The 21,380-nt window shown below is 50.1% G+C and overlaps 1 protein-coding gene across 9 annotated transcripts in view; it reads left to right on the top strand.

The window, feature by feature from the left end:
• The first annotated feature begins 228 nt into the window (after nucleotides 1–228).
• Nucleotides 229–21,380, top strand: part of LOC119383728 (fatty-acid amide hydrolase 2) — a 116,742-nt gene continuing 95,590 nt past the window's right edge. For 2 of the 9 annotated variants that reach the window (XM_049412643.1, XM_049412641.1), the window contains exons 1-7: nucleotides 253–613; nucleotides 7,000–7,219; nucleotides 8,675–8,884; nucleotides 10,016–10,135; nucleotides 10,790–10,944; nucleotides 12,657–12,752; nucleotides 17,882–18,370. In XM_049412643.1, the coding sequence (XP_049268600.1) occupies nucleotides 425–613; nucleotides 7,000–7,219; nucleotides 8,675–8,884; nucleotides 10,016–10,135; nucleotides 10,790–10,944; nucleotides 12,657–12,752; nucleotides 17,882–18,370 (1,479 nt within the window). In that variant the 5' untranslated portion in view covers nucleotides 253–424. Of the gene's footprint in view, nucleotides 614–6,999; nucleotides 7,220–8,674; nucleotides 8,885–10,015; nucleotides 10,136–10,789; nucleotides 10,945–12,656; nucleotides 12,753–17,881; nucleotides 18,788–21,380 lie in introns of those variants that run through there. The other 7 variants (XM_049412650.1, XM_049412647.1, XM_037652003.2 and 4 more) reach the window with 6 other exon arrangements.

The following is a 21,380-nucleotide window of genomic DNA, read 5'->3' as shown; positions in this document are numbered from 1 at the left end:
CATTTTGAGAAGTGCGCCTGTTTACCTATTATGAATTGCCCCGACATGGCACATCGTTTCGGCGAAATAACAACATATCGTTTCCTACTTCAGCAGCTTCTACTCACAAAATGCACAAGCACTGCCAGTAACAGAGCGAGGCAGCCGCAGCTGCCATTTGCAGCGACGAAACGCGCCCTGAAACAATACACCCCTATCCCACGGGAATCCCTTTGTGTTGTCTGCATTTTTTCCGGCGACCGCAGTGTAGTCGTCGAGCGTCCGCTATTTGTGCGCTGTCGAGAGCAACTGATATGAAAGTACGCACTCCGCGTGCCTCTCTTAAACGAGATAAAGCGAAGCCTCTAAGATTACTTCTGCGCGCAGCGATAAGCGGCATATACTTGTATACGCTGGCGTCGTCTTACGGAGCATCCTTCGTGCAATGGCCCCCGTCTTGGAAAGCTGTCGTGAGCTGCTTCTGGAGTTGGGCATATTCTTGTGGTGCAATGCGGTTAGGCTTGTGTTCGCGCTGTGTTTCTGCTGGAAGAAGCCTCAACCACTGCCAGCTGTTACGGACAAGCTTCTGCTGCGTTCTGCCACATCTCTTGCCGACGACATCAGAAATGGCAAGGTAACGTGACTTTTCATCGTGATTCGGCTGCCTTGGAAAATGCGTCGACACCTAAATTTTTACCCCTTACCGGAGAAACGACGCTTTTCAATTTAAAAGCAGCTTCACTAACCGACTCAGACGGCCGGCTTTCTTTTTTAGCAGACACCCAATGACACAGCCAAATATAACAATGGCTTTGACAAAGGAGTTTGAAAAAATGTTCAGACACACGCATTATGCCAGCGCAGCAAGGAAAAATTGCTACGCTTAATATTTTCAGACACAGCTGCTACTTTCGTTTTTTTATTCCTTTGTCATCACACGCGCATAGCTTAACCGCGCAAGGACGAAAAACACAGATGCTTTGGTTTACTGCTCCGTTTAATTTGTCATTTCACGTGCGCGGCTTAACCCCGCAAGGATGGAGACGCAGCTGCTCTATTTGTTGAAACATTGAATTTTTTATCACACATGCATGGCTCATCAAGCACATATAAGCGGAAAATAAATAAATAAATAAATAAATAAATAAATAAATAAATAAATAAATAAATAAATAAAACACAGATGCCTATAGCCCAGCTCGTTCAGCACTTTCATTTTGTTTTGCATGCTCCTGACTAAGGTTTGAGCTCTTGTAGTGCTCGGGCCTTTTTCGAATGGTGCGCTTATATAAGTATCGGGCTTGTTACGAAATACATCAGGTACTACAGAGAGCTGGAGGTCGTCGTAGATTTGGCGTAACGGCAGCAGGGGCGTAGGCAGAAATTTAATTTGGGGGGGGGGGGGGGGGGCGGGAGGGGGCATCTCCTTGAAGAGTGTCATTTTGTGCTCCGTATGCTATGGCAAAAAAATTACACCATCTCCCGCTAAAGGGGACCATGAGACGATGCGAAGCCGGAGCACTTGCACGATCGCGTTCCGTTGGCGTTCGTTGGGCATGCTACCGACCTCGGGCACGCTACCGACCTCGCGTCGTGGAACGCGAAGAGCAACACTACGCGCTTCATGTCTTCCCTCTAGCCTGACCGTTAATTCTCACAGGGCGAGCAGGGAACGCGGTCGACAGGCGTGCGAGAGGGGGGCAGCGTAGGAGAGGAGAGAGGGGGGGAGGGGACGCGCATGCGCTGGAGCTCTTCGCGGCGCTGCGCAGGAGAGAATTTCGGCATGTCGAGCCCGCATTTCAGAGGAGCCAACCGAAGCAAGCGCTGGACTGAACGCGCTCAGCGCTCTACCACTTGAAGGAGAGGAGACTAGAGGAGAGTAGCGCATGCGCCGCGAGAGCAGAAGCGAGAACGCAGGAGAGATGTGATTCTTTATTATTCTTGGTATAGGTAGAGAGGAAAAGGAGGGAAAATGGGGGAAGAGTGCTCGATAACTGTCTCTGTGTAGGACACCTCAACCAAAACACTCGTGGGGGCGGGGGGGATGAAGGCGGTAGAAAGAGAGAAGAGGATGAGGTAGTGATTGGAACGGAGGCGGGAGACAAGCGCCCGGTCTACCGTGTCGATCGGGTTAGAACGGCAAACGAGACGCCTCCCTCCCGCCTCCGCAACACGATCAAACTGCAACACACGACCCTGTACAAGCGGCTTAGAAAAGCCGCTCGATCAGGCCCGCGCGTTGAAGGAAGGAGATCAGGGCTACAAGAGCGCCACGGCGGCGATCCTCGTAGCCGGTGGGGAACAGGAAGTCCTGTAGGGTTACACAGGGCAAGCCGTGGCGGTGGTACTCAGTTTTCAGCCGCTTCCGTGCGTCGACAAGGGCGGGGCACTCGCAGAGGAGATGTGCAACTGTTTCTACCGCGCCGCAATCGACGCAGTTCGGTGCAGCCGCGCCGCGGAGACGATGTTTACGTTCCGCGGGCCACGCCGAACCGGTCCTCAGGGTGAGGAGGAGCGCGCGATCGCGGCGGGAGAAGCCAGTTGCAGGAAGGGGAGGTGGGGCGTGTCCAGCGGCGATCCGCGCGTCCGGATGCTCTCGCATCAACTCACGGCGAAAGTTGACGCGCGCCGTGTCGAACGATGTTGCGTAGTCCGTGACCGGGGTCGCGCTGGACTGTGCTCGCTTCGCGAGCTCGTCCGCCGCCTCGTTGCCCACGATGCCGACGTGGGATGGTAACCATTGCAGGACCACGTCGCAACCACTCTGACGAAGTGCCAGGAGGCTCTGGGCGACGCGCTGAGCGAGCGGAGGGCCGCGGTCCTCCATCGCGAGTTGGCGCATGGCTGCCCTGGAATCGCAGAAGATGGCCGCGCCAGTGACCGCCGGCGACTCGCGAAGGAGATCGGCAGCTAGCTGTAGACCCACCAGCTCGGCCGTGGTAGAGGAGGCGCAGTAGCTCAGGCGTCTCTGGGCGTCAGTGGCGAGCTCGGGGGCGACACAGGCTGCTGCAGCAGAGTGGTCCTGCAGTACGGAGCCGTCAGTGAAGACGTGAGTCCTACCGGCGAGGTCCTCGTGCATCCGCGCTGTGGCGTCTTGAGCGATGGCACAGCGAGGGGTGACGCGCTTGGAGCGGACACCGGGGAGCTCGAGGGAGACTCGCAGGGGCTCGCGGCAGTGTGGGGCGGGCCAGTGAGCAGGGGGCGTCGGCTCCTCGACCACTAAGCTGTCGTAGAAATCGAGGATTCGTCCGACGCGCGAGTTGGGCACTGCACGCAGTCTGATGAGTAGGGGGCCGGCGTCCGGGGCTCGGTGAAGGCGCTCCATGTGGCAGAGGGCGCGCATGTCAGATGTTAATGACACAGGCCACGCACGAGCTTCCGCAAGTGTTTCTGCCACACGAGAGCTGCAGGAAAGACCGTGGCACATGCGGATCACACGCAGGTAATCCCGCTCCAACAGAACGCAGGGGGGGGGGGGAGGTGATTCTTAAAAGGAAGAAGGAAATGAAAGTGGAAATTAGGTGTGGAGTGCACGATAACTGTCTCTCAGGTGAGGACGCCTCAACCGATACACTCATGGGGGATTGGGGATTAAAGGGACAGTGAGAGTGAAAAGAGTATGGTAAAAGAAGAAAAATAAAGGTATGAGTGGAAAAAAACAGTGAGGGGGTGGGGGGGGGGCAGGAGAACGGGCTTCCGAGTCACCGTGGTGAGCGGCTAGAAAATTCGTTCGACTAGGCCGGCATCCTCGAGAAAAGCGAGTAGGGCCGCAAGGGCTGATCGGCGACGGTGCACGTGGCCGGTGGGATGGAGCAAGTCCTGTAGGGTCGCACACGGCAGTCCGACGAGGCGGTACTTCATGGCGAGCCGCTTCCGCGCTGTGTTGAGAGAAGGACATTCAAACAATAGGTGGCACAGGGTTTCGATCGCGCCGCAATCGGTGCAGTTCGGTGCAGCGGCGCCGCGAAGTGATGCCTGCGTTCCGCGGGCCACACAGAACCGGTCCTCAGGGCAAGAAGTGCGCGCTCGCGGCGAGTGAAACCAGTGGCTGGGATGGGAGGAGGGGGGTGTCCGGAGGCGACCCGTGCGTCAGGATGCTCGCGCACCAGCTCCCGGCGAAGGTTATTGCGTGCCGAGTCGAACGAGCTGGCGTAATCCGTCAGCGAAGTCTCGGCGGAGTGTGCTCGTTTTGCGAGTTCGTCTGCAGCCTCGTTGCCCGCGATGCCGACGTGTGAATGGAGCCACTGAAGGACCACATCACAGCCTCGTTCCTGGAGGGCCAGCAGGCTGAGAGCGGCACGCTGAGCAAGAAGGGGGCCTCGTTCCTCCCTCGCGAGCTGGCGGAGGGCAGGTTTTGAGTCGCAGAAGATTGCTGCGCTCGTGACGGCCGGCGAATTGCGCAGGAGGTCTGCAGCCAGCTGGAGCCCGACTAGCTCAGCTGTTGTTGAGGATGCACAGTATCGCAAGCGGCACTGTCGTTCCGAGCTGAGCTGAGGGGCTATGCAGGCGGCCGCGGCTGAGCGATCCTGCAGGACGGACCCATCGGTGAACACCTGCGTCCTCCCGGCCAGGTCCTCATACATCCGCGCCGCGGCCTCCTGAGCAATGGCACTGATGGGGGTGTGGCGTTTGGATCGAATGCCCGGCAGGTGCAAGTTCACTCGAAGGGGCACTCGACGGTGAGGGGGTGGCCAGCGCGAAAGGCGTGCGGGGTCGTCAGCCACAACACCGTCGTACACGTCGATAAGTTAGCCGACACGTGAGTTTGGCACAGCACGTAACCGCGAGAGGAGGGGACCTGCATCAGGCGCTCGGTGGAGACGCTGCAAGTGGCACAATGCGCGCAGGTCCGCCGTGAGCGACGCAGGCCACGCACGAGCCTCCGCGAGGGTGACGAAGCGCAAGCAGGTGCTGATAGAGAAGTGGAGAGAGTAACGCGCAGCTGTTGGAGAAAGGGAAGGAGGAGAGTTGCGCATGCGTAGTGTGAGTGCGGACTACCAGGCCAACGCCGCAGGACATACCCCCGAGCAAGAGATGCTTCGCATCTAAAATTTCGGGGGGGGGGGAGGGGCACGGATCTGGTGTGCCACCCCCTGGCTACTCCACTGAGCAGTAGCCATGTTTAGTGTATGATTTTAAACGCGCCGATAGCCTATGCAGTACGCGATGCTATCACTCTTTTTCCAGAACAGATGGGGTAGATTAAACATTTGTGGCTAGCTGTGTCACTTCACGATGAAGCATATCGTACACTTGCATGTCGATGACACGGCGTTCATGCGTGTAAAATGTTATATAAACTTCGGCTTGAAGGTAATATACTCCGGTGTCAGTGTTACTGACGACGTAGGGTATCAAGGTCACTAACGGCGTTACGCCGCAAGAAAGTTGGTGAGATTAAAAATATGCATAAGGTAGTTAGCGAAACGAAGAGCTGAGAAAACAGAGGAGAATATGAATCATTCGATGACTGGAGACGTCTAGAAATGGCAAATAAGTCGTGGCAGCCGAAGTAGCGCTGTCAACAAGAAACATTGTCATGTTGTCGGATAGTGGACGAGGATAAATTCGCGAATGCCTTCAAGTTGACTCAGACAATGACTACGGATCACAGTGAGTGATTGAGAAAGCCGACTTGTATAGTGCAAACTCGGCTTCGTAGGCATTCTGAATTCCAACAACCGCAAATGAAAGGAGGCTTAAGCTTTTGCGGAAGGCGAATGCTTCTGCGGGTGAAAACTGAGTCGCAAGAAAAGGGCAAAACAGCGGAATGGAAAGGAGATGTATCAGCGTCCATGGCAACCACAACTCGAGTTAGAGAGAATGACTGGAGTAATGGGGGGTCTCACGCATAGGCGATTCCACGTGCACAAATTCGGCACACGCACTGTCAACGATCGCATGATGAGCAGAAAGGACGTTTTAGACCAGAAATTTAACGTCGTCCGAGAACGATGAAAATAAGACGAATTTACCTAACTTCAAAGCGTGCTGAATAAGTAGTCGAGCCGTGCACTGCACAGAAGGTAGGATACCGTGCGCGCTGATGTAGTTTGGCTGGGAGGGAATCAAAAAGTAGAATCGTAAACTTTACAAGTGTTACATCTAGAAGTAATGGGTATTTGATACCTGAGGAGGGTCGTAGCGGAACAAACAATGAGTACTGACGAAGGCAGACGAGTAATGTCTTCTATCGTTGCTCGTTAATTGTCCACTTTCTGTACTTCGTCCCTCCTCAACTAGTCTTTTACAACTTGCGGCAGTGCTCCCCACTCGACACACTCACAGCAGCTCCAGTATCAACAAGCACCTGCCGAGCCACGGCTTGAACGCACACGTTTGCCTTGTTTGGCAGGCAAGAATCCGGGCTACGATGTTATCGACACTAGTCCACTTCTTGCTTCCGGAACTGCGGTGGTCAGTCTTCTGCTTGGACGTGCTAGGGAGGACGAAGCATATGAGAAAGTTAACGACAACTCGGGGTAATACATATGTGTATTCTGAAGGAAGAAACTATCGTGGAATACTGAGCAAAACACACATGTCAATTGGCCATTCCTCAAACCCCTGCTGCGATATATGTACTCATGTATATTGAAGTTAGTCATATACCTGGCCTGTCATTGCTTTGGAATACTAGTGGTGCTTAAGTGCACGGTGAAATGTGCCTGTAATGTCTGTCTCCGAGGAGCCTGAGGGTTTCTCTGCACTGTCTGAGGGGCATGTTCAGAAAATTTAGGATAGCACAGTGTTTGGGTACATCGTCACGTAATGTAACGGGCTGAAAAGGACGACGAAGACAAGAAAGAAGACGACGTTGACAGACCCCGCAAGCTGGGCGCCATCTTGCCAGCCGCTGAATTTATTCTTTGTATATCTACTGTAAATATATTCTCCCCGTAACAATATTTGGACCTTCGAGCTGTCTCATAGAGAAGACACCTTGTTTGGCATTGAATATCTAATCAACACCAACGAACAATAGGCGCACTTGTACCACTTTGCTTCTCTCCCTTGCAGATCAAAAGCTTCGACCTAGTTTCGGCCTACATCAGGCGAATCAAGGAAGTGCAGCCCATCATCAACGCTGTCGTCGAGGAGAGGTTCAAAGAAGCGCTCGAAGATGCCAAGGACGTCGACAGACTGGTGGCGTCGGGAACCATGAGCACGAGCCAGATGAGCAAAGAAAAACCGTTGCTGGGGTTGCCATTCACTGCCAAGAACAGCATCGCCATCAAAGGTTATTTACGGGTTGCTGGAATATTAAATTTTGAACAAATTGATAGGTAAACCCTGTGAAGGCCCTTCGCAAATAGTGAAAGTCGAGCAACATCAACAACAACAACAACAACAACAAAAATGAAGACTCAGAACGCACTTTTTGTCATGGGTTTCATTTTTGCGCATACATGTCTGCCCACACGTTGAACAGTCGTCTATGTCAAAGGTGGCAAAAGAGTTCCTCTTCTTAGATGTGTTGTGTACTCGATAGTGAAGAACATAGGTCGGTAAGTGAAGAACATTGGTTTCCCTCAACCGGACTCACTCTAACGCAGACTCACGAAAAATTTTCTCAGCCGGGCTTATATTACTCGGACTCAACCTCACGAACATATTTCTCACTCAAACTAACTCAGACCCACCGCTCGATCTGAGTCTGAGTGAGTCTGAGTGAGTTGATTCATGAGTCCGTTATCATATAGTTAGCTTCTTCGACCATGGCGTAAGTGCTTTTTATCCCCAATATCTCGCGTAATCGGTGCTTTACTTGGTGCTATTGGTCTGGTACCTTCACATACGAGCTACCAGTGGTTCCAATCCAGTAAGGGCATTTTTATTGAAAGAGATGACACACACGAGATATTTTTATGAAGATCTCGTGAAAGAGTTTGCATGCGGAGGTCAAGGCACCCGCCTCCCCCCCCCCGCCCTCCATTCGTAACTTATGCCTCTGAACAATAGATACTGACCTGGCGTATGCACGCTAGTTTTTTTTTCATAAACGTGATCCGACATAAGGTCCATAATAATGCTGAAGTTGAGTAGATGGGACCATAGATCAGCGAAAAAAGTGGAGCTCGCTCATGCTCACTCAAGAAATATATTGTGCGCGTAGGGCTCACTCGGGCTGTGACCGGACTCACTAGGACTCAGACTCAGTCAAAGTTTTCTCAACCGGACTCCTCGGACTAAAACTCACCAACATATTACTCACCCAGACTCACTCAGACTCAGACTCACGGCTCGATCTGAATCTGAGTGAGTCTGAGTCAGTCGGCTCATGAGTGAGTTTGCCGACCTATGGTGAAGAAATTGCTGTTGCTGCATGTCCCATATATGTCAAATGCGTACGAACAATGAGAACAAAAAGAAAACTGTAAGCTCCGGCATGTCCACAAGATAACTGTCCGCCACCGTCACCAAAACAGCACGCTGGTTCTCGCATTTGGATTTGCATTCGCAAAGTTAACCTGCAATCTGTCTAGCATTCTTGTTGAGGAACATTTCATAAAAGACGCTTACAGCCTAATTCTTGACAAGAAACGCCATATAAGCTGTACTCACTCCACAATTTAGCCACATTTCTTTGGCCTTATTTCCGACAATACATGAATTGTGCATGCCTGCAGAGGGAGTGGCCGAAAAGGAAGCGCGATGCTGGGATCTAAGCTGTAGAACTGTGTTGGCCTCGCAGGTATGCGACAGGACGCGGGCTCCGTTTTCTGGCATGGACGGCGTGCTGTGGAAGATGCCCCGACCGTGGCGTTCCTCAGGGCAGCCGGAGCCATCCCTCTGGCTCTGACCAACGTGCCCGAGCTCTGCATGTGGGATGATTCGCAGAACCTGGTAGACGGCTGCACGCGAAACCCACATGACACGCGCCGCAGCCCAGGTGGAAGCAGCGGTGAGTGGTTCATACACGACTGGCACGGGGGCCCATTCACTGGTCTCAGCTATCGTCTACAGTTATCATGCTTTGCACTTATGTCATTTCGTCAGTATTTCTCCGTTTTACTTTCAAGAAAACAGCTTTCTTTTGGTTCTTTGGACCATTATGGTTGTGAGTTGCTGGACCTTTAGGTATGATTAAAATGTGCCGTGAGCGCGGGACTGAGCGCCCGACATTCACGGCACCCGGCGGTCATTCTGCCACTGAATTTGCAACAAAATGGCTCATGCGCTCACGTAAGTGAGTTGTTGGGCGCCCTTCTTGCCGAACCTCAGCAATTTCACTTCTTTGAGATATAGAGAGTCCTAGGAAGCTATGAAACCATCTCCATAACCCCAGTGCTCCAATTTACTGCCAGAGTTTCATGTACGTGCGATTGAAATTGAAATATCGCAAAATCAAATGAAGACAAACGGAAGCACAAATGGACAAAACACAAGCATTGATAAACCTTTGTTGGGTTACAGTTCGGGACGCACAAAATTGTTTGAGCAGACAATAGTATCTTGTTTGCGTTCTGCCGTAAGTAGCTAGTGTAGCCACGCCCTGCATGAGGCTGTATTCTCTCATGGAGAGAGGCTGAAATTAGTGGGATATTCAGGACATGTGGTGATTATAGCGGCTGAAACCGTCTTAAAACAAATTCAAGGTTGTAATAATGAAACTTGCGCAGACCGGTGGAAGCGTCAGCAGTTTGCGATTCTTCCGTCTACACCGCATGTCGCATGCCTTCAAGAATGGTGAAAGGCTCGCTTGGTTCTGGTGGCTTAAGTACACAACACCTCTGGGCAGTTGTGGGAGGGGGGGGGAGGGTGGTTGCGGCTGTGGCATGCAGGTATACACTTGAGTTGTGCTTTGAGTGCACAGCTTAGGTTGGCGAAATTGAGCTGGAGCCTGTCATAAGGCGGGCGGCCGAAGCCAATGTGCTGCTGTGCAACCTTACCATCCATGACATAACGCTTGCTTATCTCGTATCCTTCCTCCGGGTCTTGATTGGGCGCCATTGCTGTGTCAGTTTGAACCAACTTGTCGTATACACTGGGCACAGAATGTTGTTTGAGCGCGTATTCTTTTCGCGAATCACAGGTGGAGAGGGAAGCCTTCTTGCATCGGCTGGCTCCCTAATTGGTCTGGGCACGGACATCGGGGGAAGCGTGCGAATACCAGCCGCCTACTGCGGCATCTTCGGCCACAAGCCAACAGCTGGTAATAAATGCCAATCTAGCTATTTGTCAGTTTAGTAATTTATCGTTATTTTCTGCAGTGCCTCGCATTTTGCTCAGTGATACGGAGTTTTGGTCGTCAGCCGTAGTGGCAATTCACGTACGAGACCTCACCCACATGTCAAATTGGAGTACTTGCTTGAATGTTAGCGTGCGTAGATTTGATCATACGCTTGCAGCACCACAGACAAACTATTAAGCTCGTTATTTCCAATAATTTACCCTTGGAAGTCAACTCATCAGAAATTATTGAAGATAGAATAATTCGCTGCCGCAAACATTTTGACAAGTCTTCGTCAAGGAAGCGACGTCGCAAGGTTGTCTCCAGCGACATTCTCCGTTCCACGATTTCTCATAACTGCAAGCCCTAGTCTTCCCATGAACGTCTGCCCTGTGGGGCTAAGAATTTTTCTATGAACAGCGTAAGAAGCTATCACTTCACAGCCTATTTCATATTCTCTACTTCTCTTATATTCTTTCTCTTAAGAAAACAGTCCTGAGATCTCCTGAGAACGCACGCTTTCACTGTTAGAGCATTAGCGTTGCGTCTTTCGACAAGTCTGTTTAAATGAAGGCGACTGCGGTGCTACTGCTGCCGCGCTGACCCTCGTCTTTTCTATACGCTACGTACCCTCAGGAGTGGTGCCCAACACTGGCCTGCTCCCGGATGTCGGAGAAAACCTGGAGCAGTACAACTGCGTCGGACCAATGACTAGGTTTGCGGAAGACCTGCCGCTGCTACTCAAAGTACTGGCAGGAAATACCACCGACGTGTTTAGGCTAAATGAAAAGGTGCGTACTATATTATGGGGCTCGATCGTAGAGCGTGTCTACGAATAACCGCACTTGCGCACTTAATGAACGCAATTATGAGCAAATCCAGGTAACGCAAAGTGTCGATTCATTCCTAAAATGCACGCAATTGCAGTGTGTTCCTACGCTGAAATATTTTATGTATTGATGCTCAAAAATCGTGAAGTAGAGGCGAGACACAGTTTCCGATGTGAAACACTTCACTAGAAAGATCATCTTCCTTCACCATCTTCTTCACCTCATTTTCAATCATCGTTCTAGAGGAAAGCTGATTTCAGCACGAGTGAGTGTGAGATGGTGTTCCCCGAATGGCTGAAAATAGCCTTGAAGCAGGCCTCACGCTTAAACTCGTAGACATTTCGAAGGAGATTCTTGAAACGTTAGTGAGATGCACAGCTGGAGTACTTGCCCGTCCTTATTGACAAGCTAACCTCCGCATGCAGTAAATGAACACGCAAAACAGCCAACCATGCAACCAAAGAGAGCGATAATTTGTATGCCTTTTTACTGACTGGAACTATTGATCAGTACAATTTTTGCAGAAAAAGTGGGCGAAAGCAAGTGATGCAATATTGTGGAAAGGAAAAGTTAACATTTTCTCGAAAATTAACTCTCCAGAACTAGACTTCGTCATTGTATGGCTGGGATATGAAAAAAAATATGCTGCTGTCTGCTTGTTCTGGGCAAATTTGTTCCTATCACTTGCCAGCTTTAAAAATGGCGGTTATAACGCGAAAATTAAGGAATAAGAAAGTTTTCTTTCTCCTAGGCGGATTTCTTCTTTGTAAAGGACGCAAACAAAGAAGAGTTTGTGATCGAAGAAATGAACCACTTAATTCATTAAGCACACCTATTGAGTTCATTCTAACACAAGGTGATGAGTAGGAACTTAAGCCATTCCCTTTCTTTTCTTTCGGCCAACTAGTTTGAACTATTTATAGTCAACTCTCGCAAGTAGCTTTCCTAATGCAATTTTAAAGGCATTATAGGATTTTATTCTCACCATTTGAAGAAAACATGGAATTGGATGAGGCCTTGCTTGATCAATCGCAGCCAGACCCGTATGTTTCAAATGGGGAAGGTCATGCGCTACTAACCGCATTAAGAGTGCGGTGCACAAAATAAATATGGCATTCTCATCATCAAAATTTGGAAGCTTACTTGTGCAACGTTCATTCCAACATTATACTACATGTCCAGAACGAAATGCAGCGAACAATTAGCGCAGCAAAGATATGCCGCCTGGTGGGGGGGGGGGGGGAGTATTCGAGGCACCCTTCTTCCCATTAATGATGCCATTGGTCGCAGAGTATCTCTATTTATTGCAGAAGGGTTGCAAGGCGGGCTAGCTTTTATAGGTTCATACCAAAATATTGGCAGCGCAAACTAACGGGACACAGAAGGAAAGACAAACAAGCGCGGACTGAAACTTGGATTTACTCGCAGAAGATAATATATACCAGAAAAAACACGAAGGGAAAGGGAACTTTACTTGTTTGTGTTCCCCTTCTGTGTCCCGTTAGTCTGCGCTGCTAATATTTCAGTGCGATCTCTATTGCCTTGTGGTTAAATTCAGATACAAAGTTGTTGTAACACCCGAATGCAACATCGCGTTGCCGAGCATACGTTGCATAAATAATAGACTGTCCCAGCTCCGAATAAATTAAAACGAGTTTTTAATTATTGTGTAGGTGAATCTCAAAACACTGAAGCTATTTTACATGGACAACGAAGGAAGCTTCTACATCAGCCGTGTGGTCCCTGACGCTCGTCGAGCTGTTAGACGGGTGAGTATTTTCCTCGAATTCCCACACAGATTCTTTGAAGATTTCATTATAACAGCAGGATGAGACCCCACACTGCTGTATAGCCAACTGAGCAGTTATTGCTATACTGATTGGTCACCACTATTTCTTTCGTCTCCTGCCGTCTTTTCCTTGTTGCATGCACGGCCGTTTTCATCCATTTCTTTTAACACGAAAGTGTTTTATGCCGGGGTCCACCAAAACTTCAGTGACGTATTTCCGTCACGGAAATGACATCGAAAAAACTTACACAATCAGATGGCAAAGAAAACAAGTTCTGTCAACGAGCATCGAACCCACGACCGCTCGGTCCACAACAGATGCCGGGCACGCTATCCACTGCGCCACGGTCGCAGACTCTAGAGGCTTTACAAACGCGCCATTTATATCTACCACTCTCACGGTCGGCGGGGTGGTGTTGCCCTCTGGGAGCGGTAAAGTAATGTAATTCGTCATTACTGTGGCCTCCGCGATTAGCACCTGCAACGCGTTACACGTCCGTCCCATTCGGCGCGTTTTCGATAGAAGTTCAAATTTGCCGATGCCTTAGCCCAAGCGTCGTAAAAGCGTCGGCCTCGCTCATAGCATCACGCTAATCCAAACCAAAAAAAAAAAATCACAGCATATCCACGGAGTGAATGAATGATGATGAGTGGGCGAAGCTGCGGAGGTTCATCGGTAAACCGTTCTTCCGTGAATTCTGCCCAGTACATCATCACCGACGTGAGATCGGGCGCGTTTATACTAAAGGTTCGATGAGTTATGACGACTTGCAGCTCACTTTAATTTTACATGTACGCTGTGAATTTTCATTGCTTAGAAAACCATTGCTTTAGAAAACATCTGGCGTCTTTCGTTAAGCAGCTGGCGTCTTTTCGTTTTGCTTTAGAAACATCTGGCGTTCTTTCGTTTTGCTTTTACAAAACATCTGGCGTCTTTCGTTGGTTTATTTCATCAATCAACGGCGTTTTGAACAAAATTTTTATTGTTTAATCACGCACAGGAGAAATCTCACCAGGCACTACCTTGGAGGTAAACAATGGCTGCTAATGGGAATGAGAGACAGAAGAAGTCGGCTTTTAGCTAACACTTACACCTCTACTAACGTTTCCTACTGGAACATGCCAATGGCTGCTAATGGGGAATGAGAGACAGAAGAATTCGGCTTTTAGTTAACGCGCACGCTGCGAATTTTTTATTGTTCAACAACGCACAGGAAAAATCTCCCACCGGCACCACCTTGGAGGTCAAAGCGTAAGACTGGTTACGCACTACGACTACTACGACTACGAGGGACGAACGGGTGCCGCCATAAGGAGCTTCGCCCCTAAAATAGCTCTGCGACGCGCGTCTGCCTCACCTGGCTGTTACACCGCGTTCCCCGCTCACGCGCTCGCCCCGAGCAAAATCGCGGCCCGGGGATGGCACGACGCGCTTTGCGTTTTTCTCTAGTCCGGCCGTTGTGTTCAATCACTGTCACTTATCCCGTTAATAGGCCTGACTGGCTGCCCAGGCGGCGCTGCGAAAACGGTGCTAAAAAGCGCCCCCTACGACAAGTTCTTTGGTTTCGAGTAGTCAGACTGGCGGCCGCATGCAGCACTAAGCTCAGATGCGCAATGGAGCCGCCGCTGTCGGTTGTGCTGCGCTTTGGATCTCGGCCAGTTTCTGGCGTGGCTGAGTTCTTCAGGTCAAGCAATCTGCGTAACCGCAAGAAGCTCGTCATCGTCAAGTATGTTTACGACGTGCAGGAGATTGAAGGAACCATTTCGGCGCGCTGCAACTCGCAAGTGCAGCGAATCTCATACGACGTTGAACTCGAGTTAAGTTTTACGAGGCATGCTCGCGCGATTAACGACAGTGCATAAACGAAAAGATTGCTGTTAAGAAAGCCGACATGATTTGCATTACACGACGAAACGGAATCAAGAAAGGTCCAGTGACGAAGGCTAGCCGTCGGCGGCCCGAATGAGCGCATTCGCGTCGTGAGCCGTTTTCTGCCGCATTCAGTCGCAAACACACTTTTTCCCCATGCACGGTCGTAATTTTCAACATTTGCTTCTAGGGAATTCGTCAAATTCTGTCAGCGTGCGGTGGCGGTCGAGAAGCGACGGCGCGCAATGTTTACAGCCGGCCGCTGGAAGCAGCCGGCTGTAAGCTGCCGGAAAAATCGTAGGCACATACGCAGGGTGACTCATGGCATCGTTTTTCTCGTTTCGCACGAAATGCCGGCTATCCTCGTGATCGCCGTCGGCAGCCACGGCGTGCCGTCTGGACTGCACACAGGGAATATATACATATATAAACGCGTGCACGCGCGTACGAAAAGTATTCAGCACGTTACGTTGCAAACCACGTTTTGCTCGCGTACTCACTTCACGCGTCGGACGGCACGTATCCAGCGGTTCCGTCGCTCCACTTCGTACGGCTTTCAGGGGAACCAGTAAAACCGCACATTAGGATCCTTACCCCCATGTTCGAGGCAATTATCCACGCAACAATAACGGCGGCGACCGCGCTTCGGGACCGCGCGCTGCTCAGAGCCGTCGCCCAGACCACCTTTCGGCACGGTTTGTTGAAGCAGGGATCGCTCGTCAAACATGTCAGACTCTGCAGGCATAGCGGACAAGTTCCTGCGTACGTTTTAAGCGCTTTTTGAGCCTGAAAACTAGGCGCAAAATTAAGTAAAACGCTTAAAGCAACTGAGACCTGCGTAACTCGCCGGTCGGCGTCCATTTTTGACTACCGAAGCAACTTCGGCGCACGGCACCAGGTTCCGCCACAGTACTCAAAACTCCAGCGCGTCAGCCCTATGGGGATGGCAATCGCCGGGCGGATTCCAAGGGCGGACGTATCGGCCCCCCGAAACGCACCACGAAAGCGCCGACAATTTAGGGTTGGTCCTTTGGTGCGCCAGCGGACGCCGGTTGTGGTCCAAAGACCGAGTCAGAGCCGAGAGTCGATAACACAACGAAAACGAAATATATTCTCAGTTAAGGCAATACAAATAACACAAACACGTGCACACTCGGCTGGTACCATCTTGAGTAGCTTTTAGCACTCGGCTGGTACCAGTTACAACTTCACAATATAACTCAGATGGTGTTTACACAACGGGAGCTAAACAAACAGATCACACGCAACAAATGCAATCACATGCATTAAACTATTCAATGACCGTTAAAGTCCTGAATAAACAATGGCGTATCCAGTCCACAATACTTGGACGGTAATCGAATGCTTCTCTTCAAGGAAACACTCACGCCAGCTCCAGCGTTGATCGTCGTAGCTCAACCGTCGTCGTGACTTGTCACGGCTCACACGGCGTCGTCATCCAATTCTTCCAAATTGACGATCGGCCGACCGCACACCATCATAAACACGTCTTCTTTGGCTAACGGAGCCACACTTCGCATAACTTCACCATCACCGGGCCGACTGACTCGCTCGCTCCTTCGCTGTCTCCGATTGCACGCTTTTATCCCTTCTCCCCCGGTTTCTAGAAGCGTCTGGATGTTTCTTCGGCGTGCAGTACAGCTAAGCCTGGGGAAAGGGCGAGAGCTTTCTCGTAGGTTCGAATCGCGGCGGCATCGCTCGCGGATGCGTCCCCCCTTCCTTCTAGAAACATCCAGGATTTGCCGGGCGTTTGATCGCGTCGTCTGCGCCTGGCTCGATTGGGTGAAGAGGATGCGGCGCGCCGGCGTCGCCGGCGTCTTTTGATGCTTGTTTTTTCGTCTTTTCGCGCTTCTTGGCGAGCGGTTCGCGCCGTTCTGTCTCGTGGCAGTTTGAAAGCGGCCTCGCGCGCGCTTTATAACCCGCTAATTTGTGACAATCACATTTTAACATGCCGCGGGATGGCGACCAAGTTGTGCGTCCAATATGCAGCGCTCTTCTGGCTATCACACCTCGTTCTCTGATTACGATTTCACCATTACCTACTACAACTACTAGAAGGGTTTGTTTAATAATTTAACATTGACGTTAGTTGTCGGTATGGAGATGTACCACCAATCAAAGTGGGTGCATCCACGTTAAACGGTGCTATAGCTGCCAGACATCAATATACATTGTGCAAACTCTCTTCTATCAATGTACAGTAAACATTCAGTTACTTTTGTAAGGGCACGTTTTACTTTCGCGTCAGTCCGATTCCTATGACGGGGAACAACCCTCTTTTTTTCATACTTAGCTCTGGAACCCTTGCGCTGAAGTTTGATGTTGAACCAGGACATGTTTTTGTGTAATATGTAAGGACCTAAACAAATCTTAGGAATTAATTCAAACAATAAAAAGTCACAGTTTCGCCGCAAGGGCGAAGCAATGAATGCGATAGCAAGAAAAGCGGCCCGTGATGGACGCGCTTCTACGCTGCAGAAACATCTGCCCCCGGCAGCAACTACCGCGCGAGCAGACAGCGGAAGGGCAAGGTTCTTCCTGCGCAAATATTAGAAGAAGAAGCAAGCGAGCTGGCCGACGACTTTTAAGTGCGCCCGGTGCGCTCCTCGCGCCATCTCGCTGGTAATGAAGAAACGCTTATAAGCGCCTGCCGTCTCTGAGTACTGTGGTAAAGGGTGTGTATACAACGCTTGCGGTTAGCGACCTGAAGGATCTGCGTTTTTTGGCGTAGTGGTTAGCGCCACGCGCTGCGGAGCGAGAGGTCGCTGGTTCGATTCCGCGCTTCGGAAGCATTTTTCTGAATGTTTTTTCTTTGGGACTTGTATATATATATATATACACATACTTATACATATACGGTGTATGACGCCGGCGACGGCGACGGCAAAAACCAGCCGAGACTGTCCATATAATTGCTACCGCAATATTGCCTTCGCTGTGCAGTAAGCAAAGCTACTCACTGTGCACCACCAGTAACGTAACCGTTGCTCAGAAGGAAGCTCTTCTAGACCTGGTGAGATACACTGTTGCAAATAATTGCTTCCGCAGCCCCTTCGGGCCCTCCAGACATTTGCACTGGAACCTGTTTAATGCCTTTGTTTGGCAATCCGGAACTTGACGCTTTTCTTACAGCCCCTATGCTCATTAAAATTAAACATGATAATTAAAAATAGATCACGTAATTTTTACTAAGTCACTTGTCTCTACACGTTGCGCAGGTCGTGCAGTACCTGAAGGGGGCGCACGGACTCGCAGAGAGTCGGCTGCAGCTGCTCGAGGAGCGGTTTGGCGCGTTTCTGTGGTTCAAGTTTCTAGGTGTCAAGGATCCGAAGCCACTGGCCGAGATGTACAGGCCCGGCGGATTCAACACTCTAGTCGAACTGCTCCGCTACCTAGTGGGAGCTGGCCGGCTCACACTCGCAGCGTTGGCCGCATGTGTCATAGCGTGGTTTTGCAGCTTCCGCTCGAAGAAGGAGGGGGAAGCCTACGTCACGTCCGTAGAAAATGCCCGCGACCGGCTCGAAGAGACGCTAGGGGACGACGGGGTTCTGATTTTGCCCGCTACCCCGAACGTTGCCCCGTTTCAGAATCAAGACTTGGCACTTATGGATTCGTCCAGCATGACGGCTTTGTTCAATTTGTTCAAGGTTCCCGTCACAGTGTGCCCTGTGATGCGGTCAGCGGATAATTTGCCCTTGTGCGTTCAAGTTGTCGCAAAGAGGGGAAATGACAGGCTGTGCCTGGCTGTCGCCAGGGAAATCGAGAACCGCTTCGGCGGGTGGCTTGACCCTTCGGTGAAATTTAAAGGGAGAGTCTGACGTTCGGGTAACTGACGCTTATTATTGCTGACCCGAATGTCACGGTCTCCAAAGTTCACTAGAATGGCAACAGAGGTATTTCAGGTACGTGTAGCAGCTAAGGACAAATGCGCCTCAAGGACAATACCTTGTGTGCAGGGATTCGTGTGTATGCTGTGCATACTGGAGTCTACGTCGTAAAAATATTTTGTTTTCACAAATGGCATTGGACGTCCACGTGTACAAAACACTTCATGTACATTTTTATTTAGTGCAGTTGCGAGCTTCTAATGCTTCTGCTGACGCAATAAAAGAATATAAACTGTCCGTCCGTCCTTTTGTCCCGCAGGACGAGCATCACCACACTGAACTTCTTTAAGTTGTCGAAATTGTAAGTGGGCGCCAAAATTCCATAATTGCGCAGTATTCTACAGGTACAAGAGTGAAGAAACGCGTCTGATGGTCGAGGCCTAGCATATCAAATAATAGTGGAAGCGCACGCGTGAGCCAGTCATGGACTGACTTGCATAAAGGCGAAATGAAGCGTCTGAACAGTTATCTCTTGCGTAGACCCCCGCGTGTGCCAAAGTGACGGTTGGAGCTCCGTACCTGCACATGCGCGGAGAAGTTTTCACAGCGGAACTGTTTAAGCTATCGGTAACATGTGCTTCGTGCAAAACTCCACAGGTACTCCCGAGTACAGCCGGTGCGAGCGTTAAACGAAAACTCTGCTCAGCGAAATGCAGCACGAGAAACACGGGAAAGAGAGATAGAGAGAAAGTGACAGAAAGAAAAATAGAGAAATGGAGAAAGAGAGAAAGAGAGAGAGAGAAAGAAAGAGAAAGAGAAAATAGAGAGAAATAAAGGGAATAAATACAAAAGACATCGACGCCGCCCCACGGCTATACGGCGTCGATCATTTTCGCCAAGGAATCGTTGTCAAGGAATGCGTCGCTGTCAAGAAGTGACCCGGCATAACTAGATGACGTAGAAAAAAGGAAAGACCACCCGTAGCTACAAGGCGCACTTTAAATAGTGAAACTTCATGTCATACAATACCGCAGTTATTCTTCATTGGCTTGACGTCCTTGCGGCACTTTCTTTCGACCCGAAAGGTTTCGTTTACGCCCCAAGTTTAGCACCCATATATAGGTGGGAAGATTGATGTTATGCCAAACTGGTTAACATCCCTGTCTCTCCTCTCTCCCGTTTTCCTTCCTTCTTGATGAAATCAACAGGGGCGACAGGACAGCGGGTGCTTAGTTCCATCTACCGGTTCGTGCCAAGCTTCCACCAGCCAGGCTTGCACATTCGAGGAAGTGATGAAACGGAAACGCTATACTGGGCACCTTTCCATAGTTGATGTGCGAGCAATGACGAAAGGCCAGCAAGCAAACGCAACCATGAACTGCGTGAGCAAATGTAGAAGTTATGTAGCGAGACATAATTTCCGCTAAAGAGGTGCGCACAAAGCAGGGATAAAAAAAAAGGCAAGCGTGACGACACGGGTGTTCGTTTCATAGCAAGAACCAATCAGACCAAGGACAAGTTCTTTCGGGGTGAGTGACCAGTGTCATCGTTGGGATGTCGCCAAGCTCGATTAAACTGTGCAATCAGATTTTACGCCAATTGCGAAGCTGCAGTGATTGTAATTAGCTCGTGATTTAGGTGGACGTTAAAGAACCCGAGGCGGTCTAAATTACCGAAGCCCTCCACTACGGCGTGTCGAATAATCATATCGCGGTTTTGGGACACTAAACCCCAACAATAATTATTATGACTCATGACCACGCTCTTGTGCTGCATTGTTGTGACCAACGTCGTTTCAGTTACACATATTAGAACCGAGAGCCTACACTGGTGTCGCTGCAATGGCGGGGATGTGACGTCACGGCAAGGACTCTCCTGCTTCGACGTCGACGATCGCCTCTTTCCACGGCGGCCGCGTAACCGCTCTTCTGCGATGCGATGGTTATTGCTCCACAGTTTACCAAGCCAGTCTCGCAAGGCAGTAGACGTATTGTTTTCATTACCATCCAAAGTCAACGAAGCTTTAGACAGATTGAGTAACAAACCTTAGACTGGGCAAACTGCCCCCTACACAATTAATAATATCTGGGGTTTTGCCTCCCAAAACCACGATATGATTATGAAGGACGCCGCAGCGAAGAGCTCCGGAAATTTCGACCACCTGGGGTTCTTTAACGTGCACATAAATCTAAGTACATGGACCTCAAACGTTTTCGCTTCCATCGAAAATGCAGCCGCCGCAGCCGGGATTCGATCCCGCGACTTTCGGGTCAGCAGTCGAATGCCGTAACCACTAGACCATCGTGGCGGGGCTTCCACTTACACGAAAGCATCGCTGTGATAAAGATGGCACTTAATCAGAACAGCAAGAGATTTAATCACAGGTCGAAATACGTGGCTTTCGCAGCTTAATTCAATAAATCAGTGTTAACAAAATATACCTGCTCAATGGTTATATCTTCACCACAGCTTGGCTTACATGCACTCCGAAGTTGAAGCATGTGTTAAAAACTCTAAACATAAATTAGCTAATTTTTGGTATTGACAAAGTGTGGTGCATTTTATCACGCAAAATATGTCCGCATCTACATCTAGGTGTCTTGAAAAGACGGCGCTAGGTGCTGCAGGCTACTTGAAATGAATCTGCCAGTAATAAAAAATGGCGCGACACATCTGAAAAAAAAATATTAATGTAAGTCACATGGAGCAGCATAGCTCTTTCGGAAATAGGTAGTAGGAGCAGGTGCAGGTATCTTTCAGACAGTCAGCAGTGATTATGTAGGCGTGCCCTGATTTGCACGAACAGCTGTCCCGATCTGCCACCGCGTCGCAAACGGTAATTTTCTCCTCATGTGGAGTACTCCTGATCGTGAGTCGTTTGCAAAACAAA

The sequence above is a fragment of the Rhipicephalus sanguineus genome, chromosome 2 (assembly GCF_013339695.2).
Source record: "Rhipicephalus sanguineus isolate Rsan-2018 chromosome 2, BIME_Rsan_1.4, whole genome shotgun sequence".
Classification (NCBI taxonomy): domain Eukaryota; kingdom Metazoa; phylum Arthropoda; class Arachnida; order Ixodida; family Ixodidae; genus Rhipicephalus; species Rhipicephalus sanguineus.
This window is presented reverse-complemented; position numbering and strand designations above follow the sequence as displayed.